Source organism: Carcharodon carcharias, chromosome 25 (assembly GCF_017639515.1).
Source record: "Carcharodon carcharias isolate sCarCar2 chromosome 25, sCarCar2.pri, whole genome shotgun sequence".
Lineage (NCBI taxonomy): Eukaryota > Metazoa > Chordata > Chondrichthyes > Lamniformes > Lamnidae > Carcharodon > Carcharodon carcharias.
In genome coordinates, this window is record NC_054491.1 from 17,520,396 (window position 1) to 17,536,980 (window position 16,585).

At 45.5% G+C, this 16,585-nt stretch overlaps 1 protein-coding gene across 3 annotated transcripts in view; it reads right to left on the bottom strand.

The window, feature by feature from the left end:
• The window catches only part of LOC121269638 (Down syndrome cell adhesion molecule-like protein 1 homolog), a 474,540-nt gene extending 458,178 nt beyond the window's left edge, over nucleotides 1-16,362 (bottom strand). For 2 of the 3 annotated variants that reach the window (XM_041174392.1, XM_041174393.1), the window contains exon 1: nucleotides 16,245-16,362. In XM_041174392.1, coding sequence (XP_041030326.1) covers nucleotides 16,245-16,347 — 103 coding nt within the window. In that variant the 5' untranslated portion in view covers nucleotides 16,348-16,362. Of the gene's footprint in view, nucleotides 1-9,002; nucleotides 9,007-16,244 lie in introns of all 3 variants that reach the window. The other variant, XM_041174394.1, reaches the window with a different exon arrangement.
• Between the last annotated feature and the right edge of the window lie 223 nt (nucleotides 16,363-16,585).

The window sequence follows — 16,585 nt, forward strand, 5'->3', positions numbered from 1 at the left end:
AGACGGGAGTGGGACCCGTCAATGCCACCAACTGATCTTTTGTGACAGTGCAGGAATCTTCTCCCCGGACTTTGGAATGTCTATTTTGTGCTGGAGCAGCAGGAATTCTGACGCTGAGACTTAAACTGCAGAGCTTTCTTAAAAAAAAACCCAAAGGTAATCTCCAACTCTGACACAGGGGCTGGCTGCCCTTTCAATGTGGCGCCAGCCCCCCGCTTGGCAATCAGGGCTTCTGGGCTCCCCAACATCAGGGCCACCCCTTTGCCATGTGATCCGCAGCAAGCCCGCATCACCAGCGCCCATGAGCTTGCTGCCAGGTAATCAGGTTCAACCGATTACCACAGACCTGCGCCAGATTCCCAGTGACTTCCGGGCAGGTACTGCGACAGGAGGGTGAAATCCAGCCCAAGGTCCCACCTGTAGTTCTGTACTGTTGTCACATTCTAAGTCTTGAGATAGAGCAATCTGGTTCACCCTTTTCACCCCTAAATTGTCAGTTAATTCTTTATGTACCGGGAATCCCAAGCCCTTTTAGTTCAGCTGGGCACAGGCACTTCCCCATTTAGATTGCACACCTATTTGCCAAAGCACACCGTCTCCCATTTCGTTTTTTTTTAAACTGGACTTGCCATCAGCTCATCCACTTTTTAAAATCCGCGTCCATTGGTAAACTACTTTACAAGTAACCTATTTCTCCAGAGCAAACATTTTACCCTTCACCATTCACACCCACCACCCCCCCCCCCCGCCCCCCCCCACTTTCTGGCAATCACAGACGAATTATTTATACAAATTTTAAACAATGTGAAAACTCAGCTCAAATATTAGGCAGCGTGCTTGTAATCAGAAAATGTCGGCTTTAAATCAGCAAAAAGCAATATTTTAAATAATAATGGACTTCATAAATAATGTCCTGGCCAATATTAATCCCTCAATCAACATCAAGAAAGCAGATAGAATGGTTACAGCACAGAAGCCATTCGGCCCTTCGTGTCCATGCTAGTTCTCTGGAAGAGCAACTCAGCTAACCCCACACCCCGCCTGCCTTTTCCCTGTAATCCTACAATGCTTTCCTCTTTAGATAATTATCCAATTCCCTTTTGAAAGCCACGACTGAATCTGTCTCCGCCACACTCTCAGGCAGTGCATTACAGATCCTAACCACTCGATGCTTGAAAAAGCTTCTCCTGATGTCGCCATTGCTTCTTTTGCCAATCACCTTAACTTGGTGCCCTCTGGTCCTTGATCCTTCTATGAAAGCGAACAGATTCTCCCCATCTTCTCTGATATTGAACACTTCTATCGAATCTCTTCTCAACCTTCCCTTCTCTAAGAGATTTGAAGTTCTTTATTGGCTCCAAGAAGAACAGCCCCAGCTTCTCCCATTTATCCAAGTAAGTAACTGAATTTTTCATCCCTGGAGCCGTTCTTGTAAATCTTTTCTGCACCCTCTCTAAAGTCTTCACATCCTTCCTTATGTACAGTGCCCTGAAGTGGACATCATACTCCAGCTAAGACCAAACCAGTGTTTTATACAGGTTCATCATAACTTATTTGCTTTTTCACTCTATCCTCTATTTACAAAGCTCAGGACCCTCTCTGCTTTTTTAATCACTTTCTCAACCTATCCTGTCACCTTCAATAATTTGTGCGTGTCCTTGTTCTTCCTACTGGTTATTATCACACTGCTGCTTGTGGGAGCTTCTCGTGAACAAATTGGCTGCTGTGCTTCCTGTGTTACAACAGTGACAACACTTCAAAAGTTCTTCATTGGCTTTAAGTGCTTCAAAGGGACTTCAGAGGATATTCTGTTGATCGCAACAGGAGTGTCACACCGTATATATTGTAATCTGTATATTTTGCTGCTAAGGTGAATTTCATGTAATCCTAGCTTGTCTGTTTGAAGCCACAAAGTCTATTATTGCTGCAAATGGGCACATCATGGGTCAGTTAGAGTGTAACTGCTATCATTGAGGAAATTATGCAAATTGGTGTTTCTAAATTCCTGTCCCCAGATCAGAAGAATCTAGCATGAAATCATTGACTGTCCATCTCTTCATGTTTGTCTATCCTAGGTTACAATGATGGAGATGTTAAAAGCAATGACTGATTTCATGTGAGATTCTCGATTAAGAATCAAAAAATGAAAGGAGGTTTGTTTGAAAAATAATTAAAAGCCACAGAACATTATTGATGAGGCTATTGGCTAAATGACCATGCGTGCGTATGAGTACACAGACACACACATAGACGCGCACACGCACACAGACGCGCACACAGACGCACACACAGACGCACACACAGACGCACACACAGACGCACACACAGACGCACTCACACAGACGCACACACAGACGGACACACAGACGGACATACAGACGGACACACAGACGGACACACAGACGGACACACAGACGGACACACACACAGATGCACACAGACACACGCACACAGATGCACACAGACACACGCACACAGATGCACACAGACACGCACACAGACACGCACACAGACATACACACAGATGCACACAGACACACACACAGATGCACACAGACATGCGCACAGACAGACACGCTCACAGACATGCACACAGACATGCACACAGACAGACCCACCAGCCGGGAAAGAGTCCACCAGCCGCGATAGGCCCCCGGCCGCGATTGTATGCTGGCAGGCCAATTAATTCAGCCCAGCATCAAACATGGCTCCTCACTGGTTGGGAAAGGCCAAGCGGGGGACCTGTCAGCCGCCGGCTCAATAGCGGACGGTTCAAAAGCAGCCCAGGCAGCCCCTGGAAGGCTGCCACAGAAGAAAGTCTTCAACACTCAAGTTATGGAGTCGCGTGCAGCTGGACAAGGCAGGCGTGAGGGCAGCTCAGGTGGGCACTCAGCCCCCCCACTTTTCAGATGAGGGCCTCACGGTCCTCCTGGAGGAGGCGGCTGCCAGGAGGGACACTCTTGTCCTCAGAAATGGGAGGAAGAGGCCACCGCACCTCACAAAGAGGGCATGGGCGGAGGTGACCGCGCTGCTGAGCAGCCATCACATGGTGCTGCACACATGGGTGCAGTGCCGGAGGCGGTTCAATGACCTCCTGCGATCAGGAAGGGCGGGTACCGTGTGGGCATGTGTCAGTGGGCAGAAGTGTTAAGGTGTGGCTGCCCCCGGTGTGGACCTCAGGGGTGCTAGAGTCTGAGTGCCAACTGTCAATGACGCCAGAGCTGGCTAAGCGGGTGAGCCCTGGCTGCTTGGACTGAGTGCCTTGTGGCTCGAGGGCCACGACTCAGATGTGCCCTGCTAGGTGCTCCTCAGCTGGGGTTGGCCAGGCTGCAATGGTGCTGTAGGTAGAGAGTGGGCTAATCAATGCTTCTCTGTCCTTTCAGGAGAAGACGAGCCATAACCAAGCGAAGAGGTCACGTACAGGCAGAGGCTCCACCCAACCAGCTGCTGCTCACCAGGCTCGAGCAAGATGTCCATGACTGGAGAGCCTGCACGCTCCACGTGCAACTGGGCATGGAGAGGCAGCGGTACCAGACATAGGTAAGAGCGCTTTGCACAGACGTGAGTGTTTCGGATTGTGCAACCATTCTAGTGTAGTCTCTTCATTGATGGGAGCCTCAAAATGGAATTCCCTTGATCATTGAAAGGCGATGGCACCATGATGTAGATCTCCACTGTCTCACCAGGATGCCTGGCATACACAGTGACAGTGTGATGACTTTAACTAATGACATATCCTTGTTCTCCCTTTTAGATTCGCCAGCACGGACTCAGTCTCTGGACCCCAAAGGGCCATTCTTAATGCCAGAGGATCACTAGGCTTCATTTGCACCTGCATCACACCTGCTCTCTGAATCAGGCACCAGCAGATACCAACAACTCAGTGGGCATTATATCAGCAGCTACAAGGTCGGTGCACTTTGGTGAGGGCACTTCACACTTGCTTGAGGTGCAGACAGAGGCAGAGAGTGCCCAGGGTGCCGGCAGTCAGAGGACTGATGGGAACCAGGACAATGCTCAGTCGAAGGCAGATGATGAGCCTCTGGAGTTGTCCATTAGGTGGCAGATGCTGGATGTCCAGCGGGATGTGCGGGAGGATCTGGCGGAGATCCATGAGGGCCTGGGTGCCATGGTCTCCATTGTGGAGGAGTCCATGTGGAGCATGAGCACTGCGTTGACCGTCATGGCCGAGCGAACTGCCTCCTCCATTGAGAGAGTGGTGACTCTCATGGAGAGGCAGCTCCAGGGACAGAATGAGGAGTTCCTGGGGTTGCATTTGGCCCTGCAAGCCCTCACACAGGCAATGAGCTCAGGTGGTCAGTGCCAGTGTGGAAGATGGATGAAGCATCTAGTATCCCAGCTAGGTGCCCATCCATCAATGCCAAGCAGGGAGGTCCTGAAATCGCACGGGCAATGAAAAATCATGTCAAAGGGTTTTTTAATGGCCTTAGGTGGCCTCTTAATTAATGGCAGGCGTGGTTCTGGCACCGCCGATCAAAATATCACATGCTATTTTGCACTCGAGCACGCCCGCATGCCGAGCAAAAAATTCTGCCCCTAGTGTACAGTGCAGATTCACTAGTGCGAGACCAGGGCTTAACAGATTAACTCATGAGGACAGTTTGCATATCCCTGACCTGCACTGCCACACAAGTTCAAAAGTTTGCATGATTGAGTTGAGGTGTATAAAATATAAAGAATTCAATAGGGTAAGTAACAAGAAGCTATATCCTTGATGGAAAATTCCAGGATAAGGAGGAACATAGGAATGAAATAATGAAGCACTTTTTCACACAAGTGGAAATCTGGAATACTTTCTCCTTAAGGCTCTGGAAGCAGGGGGGAATTGAACCTTTGAAGTCTGAGGCTGAGATTTTTGTTGGGCAAGGGATATGGATAAAAAAACAGGTAATTGAGGTACAGATCCACCATGACCTAATTGAATGATAGAACAGGCATGCTGAGTTGAGGTGTATAAAATATAAATCAATTCAATAGGGGAAGTAACAAGAAGGTATATCCTTGATGCAGAAAATTCCAGGCAGAGGAGGAACATAGGAATGAAATAATGAAGCCTTTTTCACAAGAAATCTAATACCCTCAGAAAATCTCTAGTGGGGGAGTGGGGGTGAAAGTGTTTGAAGTCATGGGCTGAGATGCACATGGCAAGGGAATGGATAATTTTTCCAACATGTACATTATAGGTTCAGAGAACATGACCTAGGAGGGAAGGGATAGAACAGGGAGAGCTGAACCATTCGATAAGAGTGTTGATCTGTTGTGGCACTCAACAAGCTGGACTTTCAGGTACCTTACCAACAGGTCAGTTTGTGACTATCTAATTGAATATAGAAGCCAGCCTCCCAGGTTGAAACACAGGACTAAAGCTTCAGAGAAGAAATCCTCAAAAATGAGGACTACAATTTTAAACAATGGCTCTAGATCTCATGGGGGTCATAGTCCAGGGAGATTAGGAGAAGTGTTTCAGTCCAAAGGCCATGCCTCCTCGTGTACAGGTTGGCCAGACAACAACAGCATCCACACTTGTCATAGGTTGATAACAACACAGGGTTGGACCTGGAGAAGGAGGCAGTAATTCAGAGCTCCACAGGTTAGAATGGCTGAGACTTCCAGACAACTGCTGACTCACTCCTGTCGCGCCACATTCCACTGAAAAATCGAAAACTAAGAATCCAGCCTTGAAGGTTCCATAGCCAAAAAGTCTGGGAAAAAGCCTTGGACTAAAGACCCTCAAAGAAAGATCCCTCCTCAATATGTCAAAGAGGACTTCAATATTATGCTAGTCCCGAAATTCAGAGGTAAGGGGTTGGTAGAAACTAAGCCTTTGCACAGAAGGAACATTCAGCAAAGGACCATGGGAAGTCCTCTGTAGAGTAATCCACAGTCACATTCCTTGATCTAGATAAATATGGGCACTCAGACAGTCAGAATGTAACTGTCTCCATGACACACAAAACTGCGTCGCTCTTTTTTGACTGATTCTTTGAAAATTTGAGGCAAACAGAAATCAGCTCTGTCCTCGGTTAACTGGCTCAAACTTCCACCACAACTGCTGACTCACTGCGGCCAGTGCCACAGGTGGTCCACTAATAATTTTGAATCACTTCTGGGTTTTCCAGACCGTTGAAAGGTTACATACCTCAAAAAAGTGTCAGAAGTTAAATGCCTCTGGACAGCCTGCATGTTTTTCACAAATTACAGATCAAATGTAATTTGGTAAATATGTCAAAGAAAACTGAATATAAATGCTATTCTGTCGCATTTGTTAGGGAAGGTTGTTGGAGAAACCTTTGTTATATTGGTAAATACCCTACTCTCTTGATGCCATACTCTCCTCACCGAATGAGGAGGTGACCAGATTAGCTGACCCCAGACTCCTGCTGATACTGCCAATTCTTAATTCAAAGTTGTTTTATTCACACTATAAGATAATTCTAAAAATGTTTTAAGCACTGGATTCCCACTTTGCTGTCTTATTTACATTGATTAATTCTAATTATGCAAAAAAAGACAACATTTACCAGGAAAAGATTATTTTGTTCTGGAACCAGCAAGTGGGAGGCCCACACTGTGACCTGAGGTTTATCTGCCTTCAGATTCTCATTTCTCACTTTGCTTCAGTCTCTCTCTTTTTGACACATCTCCCAGACGGTTTCTATCAGAGCAGTCAACATCAGGAAAATGGGGTGAGATGAAGGGCAAGAGATCATAAGTCCAGTTAAACGTGTGGAGCTGTGTTTATTTTGAGAGTGTGCAATATCAATTTAGGTTCCATTTTTCAACCAAAGTGACCATGTCTCTCTCCAGATGAGAAAAAATGTGATAAATGTGCCTGATCTACAATTGCAATAGATGGAGGTCTCAAATTCTACCACTTGTTAGGGGAGAGAAAACTCAAACTGGAGAATACCTTCGAGATGAGAAGCTCTGGAATTCCCTCCTTAACCCTTCTAAGCCTTCTCTCCCCTCCTTTGAGATACTCCTTGAAAGCTATTTCTTTGACCAAGCTTTAGGTTTCCTATTCCAACATTCCTTTGCATGAGCACTATGCATCACGGCTCAGTTGGAAGAGCTCTTGCCCTAGACTCAAAAGGTAGTGGGGTCAAATCCCAATCCAGAGCATAAGTACTTAGGCTGACATGCAGTACAGAGAGAGTATTGCAGGTGCCTCTTTTAGATGGGAGGTTAAGCCAAGGCCCTGTCCGTCCTCTCAGAAGGACATAGAAGATTCCATGGCACTATTTTGAAGAAGAGCAAGAGAACTATCCCTGACGCCCTAGTCAATATTTATCCCTCAATCAACACCACAAAAGCAGATTATCTAGTCACTCTTACCCAGTTACATTGCTTTTAGTGGGAGCTTGCTATGCGCAAACTGACTCCACATTTGTTACATTACAGTGGTGACTCTGTTCATTGGATGCAACGTGCTTTGGGATGTCCAGAGGTTGTGAAAGGCAATACATAAATAGATGTCTTCTACTTCCGTGTGGCTCAGTGACAAATTTTGTTTGATACTATTTCTGTGAAGCGCCTTGGGATCTTTTACAACATTCAAGGTGAAGCCGTTGTTGCAGACTGCACCTCTGAGCGAACAAAGTCGCTCGTCGGCAGTGGCAGATGCTTGGGAGGCTGGGGAACGTTTGTGAAACAGAAAGGCCCAAGCAAAGGAGTGGGAAGAAAGAAAAACCTTTTGTGAACTTGCCTTTTTCATAAAATCGAATGGTTACAGCACAGAAGGAGGCCATTCAGCCCATTGTGTCTGTGCTGGACCTCTGAAGGAGCAATTCACCTAGTGCCAGCCTCCTTCCTTTTCCCTATAGCCCTGGATTGTTTTCGTTTTTAGGTAATGATAAGCCTGGCTTCTAGGTTACTCATCCAGTGACATTAGCATGATGCCACCATCTCCCCTTAAAAAAAAAATGGAAGGAGAAAGGAACTGCAAAAGGCTACTGGCACTTAATTTTGAACTTTCCAATGACAGTGTAACTTAGAAAAGAATGACATTATCCAAACATGAAAGCAGGATACAAAAACAGTGCAGCTGAACCCCAGGCCTGCAAGGGTTAAAGGAAAAGTCAAAACAGAGTGTTATGAAAAAAATAGCATGCTCACAAGGTCTGTGTCAACACTGCAAGTTGTAACTTGCCTTTCATTAATGATTCCATTCTGGGGACTCACAGGTACCATTATTCCAAGTTTACAGGTAATTAATTAAGCAATAATGGACACAAATGTCTACTGTCTTGCCGAAAGCTGCGGTCTGTCCGCAAGAATGATAAACCTCCCTTCGCTTGCCATTAAACTCCACCCGTCTTGCCTCATGTATGTCCAGAACTTGCTGCATGTAGTGATTACTGTGCAAACTGGGGCCACACCTCATCTTCCAAACTAGGTAACTTTACAGCTCTTCCGGACACTGAACGAATTCAAAACTTTAGGTCGTGAGAATCTCCCCCATCCCCAGGCCCCTTTGAAGTTTCCCCCAGGAGTTTTTTTGGACAATGAATTATAAAGATTTCCTGACACTATTTCCTACCTCTGGGTAATCTCATCAGAAGGGAAGCTAGGCTGGCAATGGCTACCATCCATTCTTAATTAGCACATTCGTTTAGATAATATCACCAACTTTATCTTTAACACCTATGTGTTCTATTGTACTATTGTTGTTGACATCTTTTGATGATCTGCTTCTATCACTGCTTGTTTGTCGCTACAACCACACCAACCCCCTCCACCTCTCTGTCTCTCTATCTCTCCGCCCCCCACACACACACCTTAAACCAGCTTATATTTCAGCTCTTTCCTGGACTCGAACTCAAGTTCTGTCGAAGGGTCATGAGGACTCGAAACGTCAACTCTTTTCTTCTCCGCCGATGCTGCCAGACCTGCTGAGTTTTTCCAGGTAATTCTGTTTTTGTTTTGGATTTCCAGCATCCGCAGTTTTTTTGTTTTTATCTCTGTGTTTAATTGACTGCCACTGCTCTTCAAGAAATGCCTACCTCCTTGAAGAAGTTCTGTTCCTCTCTGCGACAAGATTTCCGGATTTCTCTGTTGCCTTGTTCACCTTCATTGCTTTCCATTTCTCTCCTAGTGTTTGACAAGGTGTTTACTAAAACCCACTTTCACAGCCATATCTCCTTTCTCAGTGACTGTCTCCGTCTCCGACTTACCCCACATGGATTTCAACTGAAATTCCACCCCTCATGTTTCGAACCCACCCAGGATTATAGGTATCTCCGGGACATAAAACGTTTCTCGGACTGCTGTTCCCGTCACATTCTGAAATCCACTCTCAGTGCCATGCGCCGCCATATGAACACACTCGACCTCTCCCTCCAGCAGCACCGCCGTACCCTTTTTCAAAGCTGCGCGTGCCCCCAGTTTCATTTTATCCTTCGGCTCATCCGACGCCTCAACAAGAAACTTTTTCTCTTTCTCTCAAGTGCTAAGGAACGCAAGCTCCAACAACTCATCGACACCAACACCCATCTAGGACCCTCCACCCCTGCCTGTCCCTCCGTCCCCACCCCATCTTCCAATCCCAACCCCAGCCGTGTATTCACTATACCCCCTGACCTTCCCCTCTCCGATGCTGAACGTTCAGTGCTCAGCAAAGGACTTAGTTTCATACCCTTACGCCCTCACCTCAATGAATTTCGGGCTCGGCATGATACTGAACTCTTCTTCCGCCGTCTTCGTCTCCGGGCTCACTTCTTTGGGCAGGAGTCCTCTCCCAGTTCAACGGATCCTTTTACCCATCTTCAATATTCTCCCTCCACCTGGACCCCTCCCTCTGGATTCTTACCTTCTCTCGATCTTTTCATTGAGAACTGTCGGCGCGACATTAGTCGTCTCAATTTCTCTGCTCCTCTCACCCATTCTAACCTGTCTCTCTCTGAACTTACTGCACTCCATTCTCTCAGGTCCAACCCTGACATTGTCATCAAACCCGCTGACAAGGGTGGTGCTGTTGTTGTCTGGCGCACTGACCTCTACCACGCGGAGGCTGAGCGTCAACTCGCAGACACTTCCTCCTACCTCTCCCTGGACCATGACCCCACCACTGAACATCAAGCCATTGTTTCCAGGACTGTCACTGACCTCATCTCCTCTGGGGATCTCCCTCCCACAGCTTCCAACCTGATAGTTGCCCAACCTCGGACGGCCCGCTTCTATCTCCTACCCAAAATCCACAAACAGAACTGCCCCGGTAGACCGATCGTCTCAGCTTGCTCCTGCCCCACAGAACTCATTTCTCGTTATCTTGACTCCCTTCTCTCTCCCCTTGTCCAGTCCCTTCCCACCTACATCCGTGATTCCTCTGACACCTTACGTCACATCAACAATTTCCAGTTCCCTGGCCCCTACCGCTTCCTCTTCACCATGGACGTCCAATCCCTCTACACCTCCATCCCCCACCAGGATGGTCTGAGGGCCCTTAGCTTCTTCCTCGAACAGAGGCCCGAACAATCCCCATCCACCACTACTCTCCTCCGTCTGGCTGAACTTGTTCTCACGCTGAACAATTTCTCCTTCAACTCCTCTCACTTCCTCCAAATAAAAGGTGTGGCTATGGGTACCCGCATGGGCCCCAGCTATGCCTGTCTCTTTATGGGGTATGTGGAACATTCCTTGTTGCAGTCCTACTCCGGCCCCCTTCCACAACTCTTTCTCCGGTACATCGATGATTATTTCGGTGCTGCTTCATGCTCTCGTCAGGACTTGGAAAAATTTATTAATTTTGCTTCCAATCTCCACCCCTCCATCATTTTCACGTGGTCCATCTCTGACACTTCCCTTCCCTTCCTTGACCTCTCTGTCTCAATCTCTGGTGATAGACTGTCCACCAATATCCATTACAAACCCACCGACACCCACAGCTATCTCGACTACAGCTCCTCACACCCCACTTCCTGTAAGGACTCCATCCCATTCTCTCAGTTCCTTCGCCTCCGTCGCATCTGTTCCGATGATGCTACATTCAAAAACAGTTCCTCTGACATGTCCTCCTTCTTCCTTAACCGAGGTTTTCCACCCACGGTCGTTGACAGGGCCCTCAACCGTGTCCGGCCCATCTCCCGCGCATCCGCCCTCACTCCTTCTCCTCCCTCCCAGAAACATGATAGGGTCCCCCTTGTCCTCACTTATCACCCCACCAGCCTCCGCATTCAAAGGATCATCCTCCGCCATTTCCGCCAACTCCAGCATGATGCCACTACCAAACACATCTTCCCTTCACCCCCCTTATCGGCATTCCGTAGGGATCGCTCCCTCCGGGACACCCTGGTCCACTCCTCCATCACCCCCTACTCCTCAACCCCCTCCTATGGCACAACCCCTTGCCCACGCAAAAGATGCAACACCTGCCCCTTCACTTCCTCTCTCCTCACCGTCCAAGGACCCAAACACTCCTTTCAAGTGAAGCAGCATTTCACTTGCATTTCCCCCAACTTAGTCTACTGCATTCGTTGCTCCCAATGTGGTCTCCTCTACATTGGAGAGACCAAACGTAAACTGGGCGACCGCTTTGCAGAACACCTGCGGTCTGTCCGCAAGAATGACCCAAACCTCCCTGTCGCTTGCCATTTTAACACTCCACCCTGCTCTCTTGCCCACATGTCTGTCCTTGGCTTGCTGCATTGTTCCAGTGAAGCCCAACGCAAACTGGAGGAACAACACCTCATCTTCCGACTAGGGACTTTACAGCCTTCCGGACTGAATATTGAATTCAACAACTTTAGGTCGTGAGTCCCCTCCCCCATCCCCACCCCCTTTCTGTTTCCCCCTTCTCTCTTTTTTTTTTCCCAATAAATTATAAAGATTTTCCTTTTCCCACCTATTTCCATTATATAAAATAAAAAAAAAACCACTAGAGCTATACCTTGAGTGCCCTACCATCCATTCTTAATTAGCACATTCGTTTAGATAATATCACCAACTTTATCTTTAACACCTATGTGTTCTATTGTACTATTGTTGTTGACATCTTTTGATGATCTGCTTCTATCACTGCTTGTTTGTCGCTACAATCACACCAACCCCCTCCACCTCTCTGTCTCTCTATCTCTCCGCCCCCCACACACACACCTTAAACCAGCTTATATTTCAGCTCTTTCCTGGACTCGAACTCAAGTTCTGTCGAAGGGTCATGAGGACTCGAAACGTCAACTCTTTTCTTCTCCGCCGATGCTGCCAGACCTGCTGAGTTTTTCCAGGTAATTCTGTTTTTGTGATTAAATGTATCCCTGGAGGTTTCATCACATGATTTGCTTCCACACTCCAGCTATTAGCCAACCAACACACCCATCCTTGTGACACACTGCCTTCCCACGCCAATTGGAAAGCAAAAAAGACTCTTACTCAATTGGATGGTGCGACTGGTACCCAGTATTTTTCTCCAATTTTCAATATTTCTACATCTGGTAAAGAGAAATTTTCACAGAAAATGACAAAAAAAACCCAATCTTCTTTAAATTATTTTTTCCCAAGGTTGCACAGATCTGTGTCCTGGAGATTGACCTTCAATTCCTGGAAACTCCAGGCCAATCTTAGAGGGTTGGCAACTCTACCTCTGGTATTTTGCTTGAATTTCCCGCATTTTAAGATCACCCAAGGCGAGAAAGAAAAACCTCACTGCCTTATCACATTTTCATAAACTGACAAGCATGGAAACCAAACCCACTTAATCCTGAAATAACATCTATTCACATACCCATTCTCCTCATTGCAGTATGAATGGGAAGCTCTTTCTGAATAATAATACCTAGTGATCGAAAAGATAGGTCACAGCCTCAATGAAATGTATTGTTTGCTTTGAGAAGGTAAAGCATGTAGAGATAAGATTCTGAAATCTTTCATGGACAAAGTAAGTGAGACTCATTCCAAACAAGTGCCACTTAACACATCAACTCTACATGTTGTAAACCTGTATGAGGATGAAAAGATTCTGCAAATGATGTGAATGTTAAATCCTTTTGTTGAGCAACATTGATTTTAATGAGGTCCAAATGTACATTGTGTATCTTCTAATATCCGAACTTCTTTCCTCAACCCAACCTCCAACCCTTCTCCTGCTTATCTCCAGAATCCTCTTCAGAAAACAATAGTCAGGTATATAATTAATTGTTGATGCACTAAGAGCTCATTAGTTTAGATCATGCTGGAATGTAATAGGAGTAAATGCATATAGATTGAAAGAGACAAGAACACCCACAGTCCAGTGTTCTGTTGAAGGGTCATGAGGACTCGAAACATCAACTCTTTTCTTCTCCGCCGATGCTGCCAGACCTGCTGAGTTTTTCCAGGTAATTCTGTTTTTGTGTTGGGGATCCTATGGAAAAGACCTCAATGGGGCTGAGAACTGCCCATCGTAGGAAATTAACTTCTGCAAAATTAAATTGGCTCAGCCTCTAAAAATCTTTCAACTCCTCAAGCCAAAGTGTACTCACTTCATAAAAATAAAGAATTAAATCCTGTCAAAAAAAATCGACAATCTCCACCCCTCAGTTCAGAAGTCTTTCGACTCAAAACATTAACTCCATTTTTTTCTCTCCACAGAGGCTGCCAGACCTGCTGAGTATTTCCAGAACTTTCTGTTTTAATCTCCACCCCTGGCTGCTTCCATTCTGATTTAATCAACCTTCAGACTGGTAACCAGTAGATTTTCCAAGACAACCATTTGTTTTTTTTAAGACATTAGATCCACAGAACAGAATGAAAATACAATGAAGATAACTTCAACAAGCACTTGATAAGTGAATAACCTATTTAAAATGAACAGAATTGAACTGCTCATATCCCTTTTTTATGTCTCCCAGTAGTGTCTCAATTGTTTAAATGAATTGAACAATCCAACTTTGCCTATCCCCAAATTTCCCCTCTTACCTAATGTATGTTTTTGTCAGCTCAGGAGTTCTTCTGGCTCTCAAAACCTGCTGCTAATTCCTGGCCACTGATTGTCTTAATCTCAAATTGGACTGGAATAGAAATAGAAGTTTATCTCAACGTACCGTTCCACTGGCACAGTATGAAAAACCAGTGCTTTTATCTCAGAAATCAGCTATAAAGCCATCGCCACCCCAACTCTCAAACATGTCAATCTCTATCTTCCTCTGACCTCTTATGCATTCAAACTCCCTCTACCCTCCCTTGACCATGTCTTCAGCTATCTAAGGTCCGTGCTTGTGAATTCCCTCTTCAAACTCAGCTGCATCTCCACCTCCCTTCTTCCTTTAAGAAAACTCACCCTCCTAGCTCACGTTCTGGTCACCCTCCATGATATCTCTCTCTTTGGTGCGATGTCCATGTTTTTTATTCTACCTCTGTGAAGCACCTCGGGAGGTTTCTCCACGTCAAAGGTGGTATTTCTTTTCTTTTATTCATTCTCAGGATGTGGTGTCGCTGGAAGCATGGGCATCCATTGCCAACCTCAAATTGCCCACGTACAAGTGAGCAGCCTGCTTGCAAACTAGGCCATTTGAAAGGGCAGCTGTCAACCTCCTTAATATGGAACAGGAGTTACATTGTAGGTAGGGTAAGGATGACAGATTTCCTTCCCCCAAAGGGCATACAAGAGCAAGAAATTGCTGCTATTGCTATTCAGGAGTGTGTGTCAGGCTGGAGGCAGATCAAGAAGGATCTGAGCTGGCTGGCAGGGACCTTTTAGTATTCCATCATTGTGTTGCTGGTGATACATTTCTTAACTGTTGCACTGTTTTGGCATAAAACTGACCTAGATTTTGCAGAGGCAAATGTAAAGATCATTTTGTCATACATTACAGATCAATGACTAAATCCCATTGCCAAAATGTGTTATTCATTTAAACTGGCTTCACTGCAGAAGAATCAGAGCAAATGCTTGCCAAGCCTTTGTACACCAAGGCTGAACAATCCAAAGCAAGGTGTTCCTTCGGAGTTTCAATACCATGTTGGTTGTGAGCCATCAATATTACAGTCGAATTACTGGTTATTGTGTCAAAAGTAACAAGTCAATGAAAGGTCCAGTCATGTTGAGGCTTGAAATTGCTTTCAGGGAGCAACTGGTGATCTCTTGCACTTCTAACTTCAAAGCCACCTTTGTCTCCTTATCTACTGAAGTCAAAAGGAAAAATCCAACGGAGATGTGCCTGGGTCATGGCACTCTTGGTTTTCCTCATTAGTTTGGTTTTGTTTACCACTTCGCCTTTTGGCATCAACAACAATCATTCAGTACTGAAAGCATCAAGGACTGCTTGATACGTCCAATGCATAATCAATTAAACATTTCTGTTTCAGTTAAACATCCAGTTGGAAATATTCAACTGTTTTGAGAGGGAACTGTTGGCCTTTTTGCAGGTGGATACAACCAGCAATGGCAATTTACATACAAGAAGGTCATGGGATGGAGTAACTCTTTATAACATGGCTCTTTACATCATGATGTAGTTTGAAGTAAGATATAAGGAAATTTTCACCAATTTAAAATACATGGACAATAATGCCCTTTGCAACCTATTCAAAATATGAATCAATAACTATCTTAAAAATAACGTGGGAAAGGAGAAATCAGCAGTTTCTATGTTATACTGGAGAAGTGGTAGGCTTCATCTGCCTGACCCACACTGACATGTTTGGCCTGTAGCCAATATTTCACTTCCCTTGTCTACATATATTACTGTATAATTGCACCCAATCAACCACTATTTGCAACAATGCCACATGACCTTATGTAAAAGGCCATCTTCATTTACACGTATCTTGCCTTGGGATACATAGTTTTCCTCAAAAGCAAACCATTAAGCAACAGAGCTCTTTGTCTATGAGTTAGAGCTTAGACAAGGTTGACAACCTGACAACCACCAATGACAAAGATTCAAAATTCTCATTAGAACAACACAGAACATTGGGTTGAGCAGTCACTCAATGCTGCAGATTGCCAGCTAAGCAATTCCTCAGTCCTTTCTCAGACCAGCACCAAAAGACAGACCTTTGCTCAATTTTTGAGAAAACACTAGGCATATTCAAAAATGGCAACAATTTTTGGGTAAAGCCCATAAACAATGAAAAGGAAAACAAAGAACAGCAAAGTATTTTTTCCATAACCATTTTGGGACTCCTAGGGGTTTTTGATTGGAAAGCATTCATACTGAGACAACTGAATATCACATTGCAATATCCCAAGATACACAAAACAAAACAAGGAAAGCACAGGGCATCTCATTTTTTGCATTTTCTGGTCCTACCTGGGATGATTGAGACTGTATCTTTCTCCCACGACACAACACTAACATACTCCTGCACCGAAGGAGGAATGAGGCACTTGAAGACAGCTACACTTCCACGCATTGACCTTTGATCCTCCACCCGTACGGTGTAGGGTTCCCTGAAAACTGAGCCAAAGTAAAACATGTAAATAGGGGTCATTGAACTTCTGCAAACATACAAATTTCACATTCACAAACTTCCCTGCACAGTCAGAGCTGGTGTAATCAGCTATAGTAATATCTGATTAGAAGCACCTAATGGGCTTCCTCAAGCTGAAGGTGATTCCTGATCTGATGGGACACCAGAAAATAAGAAAATG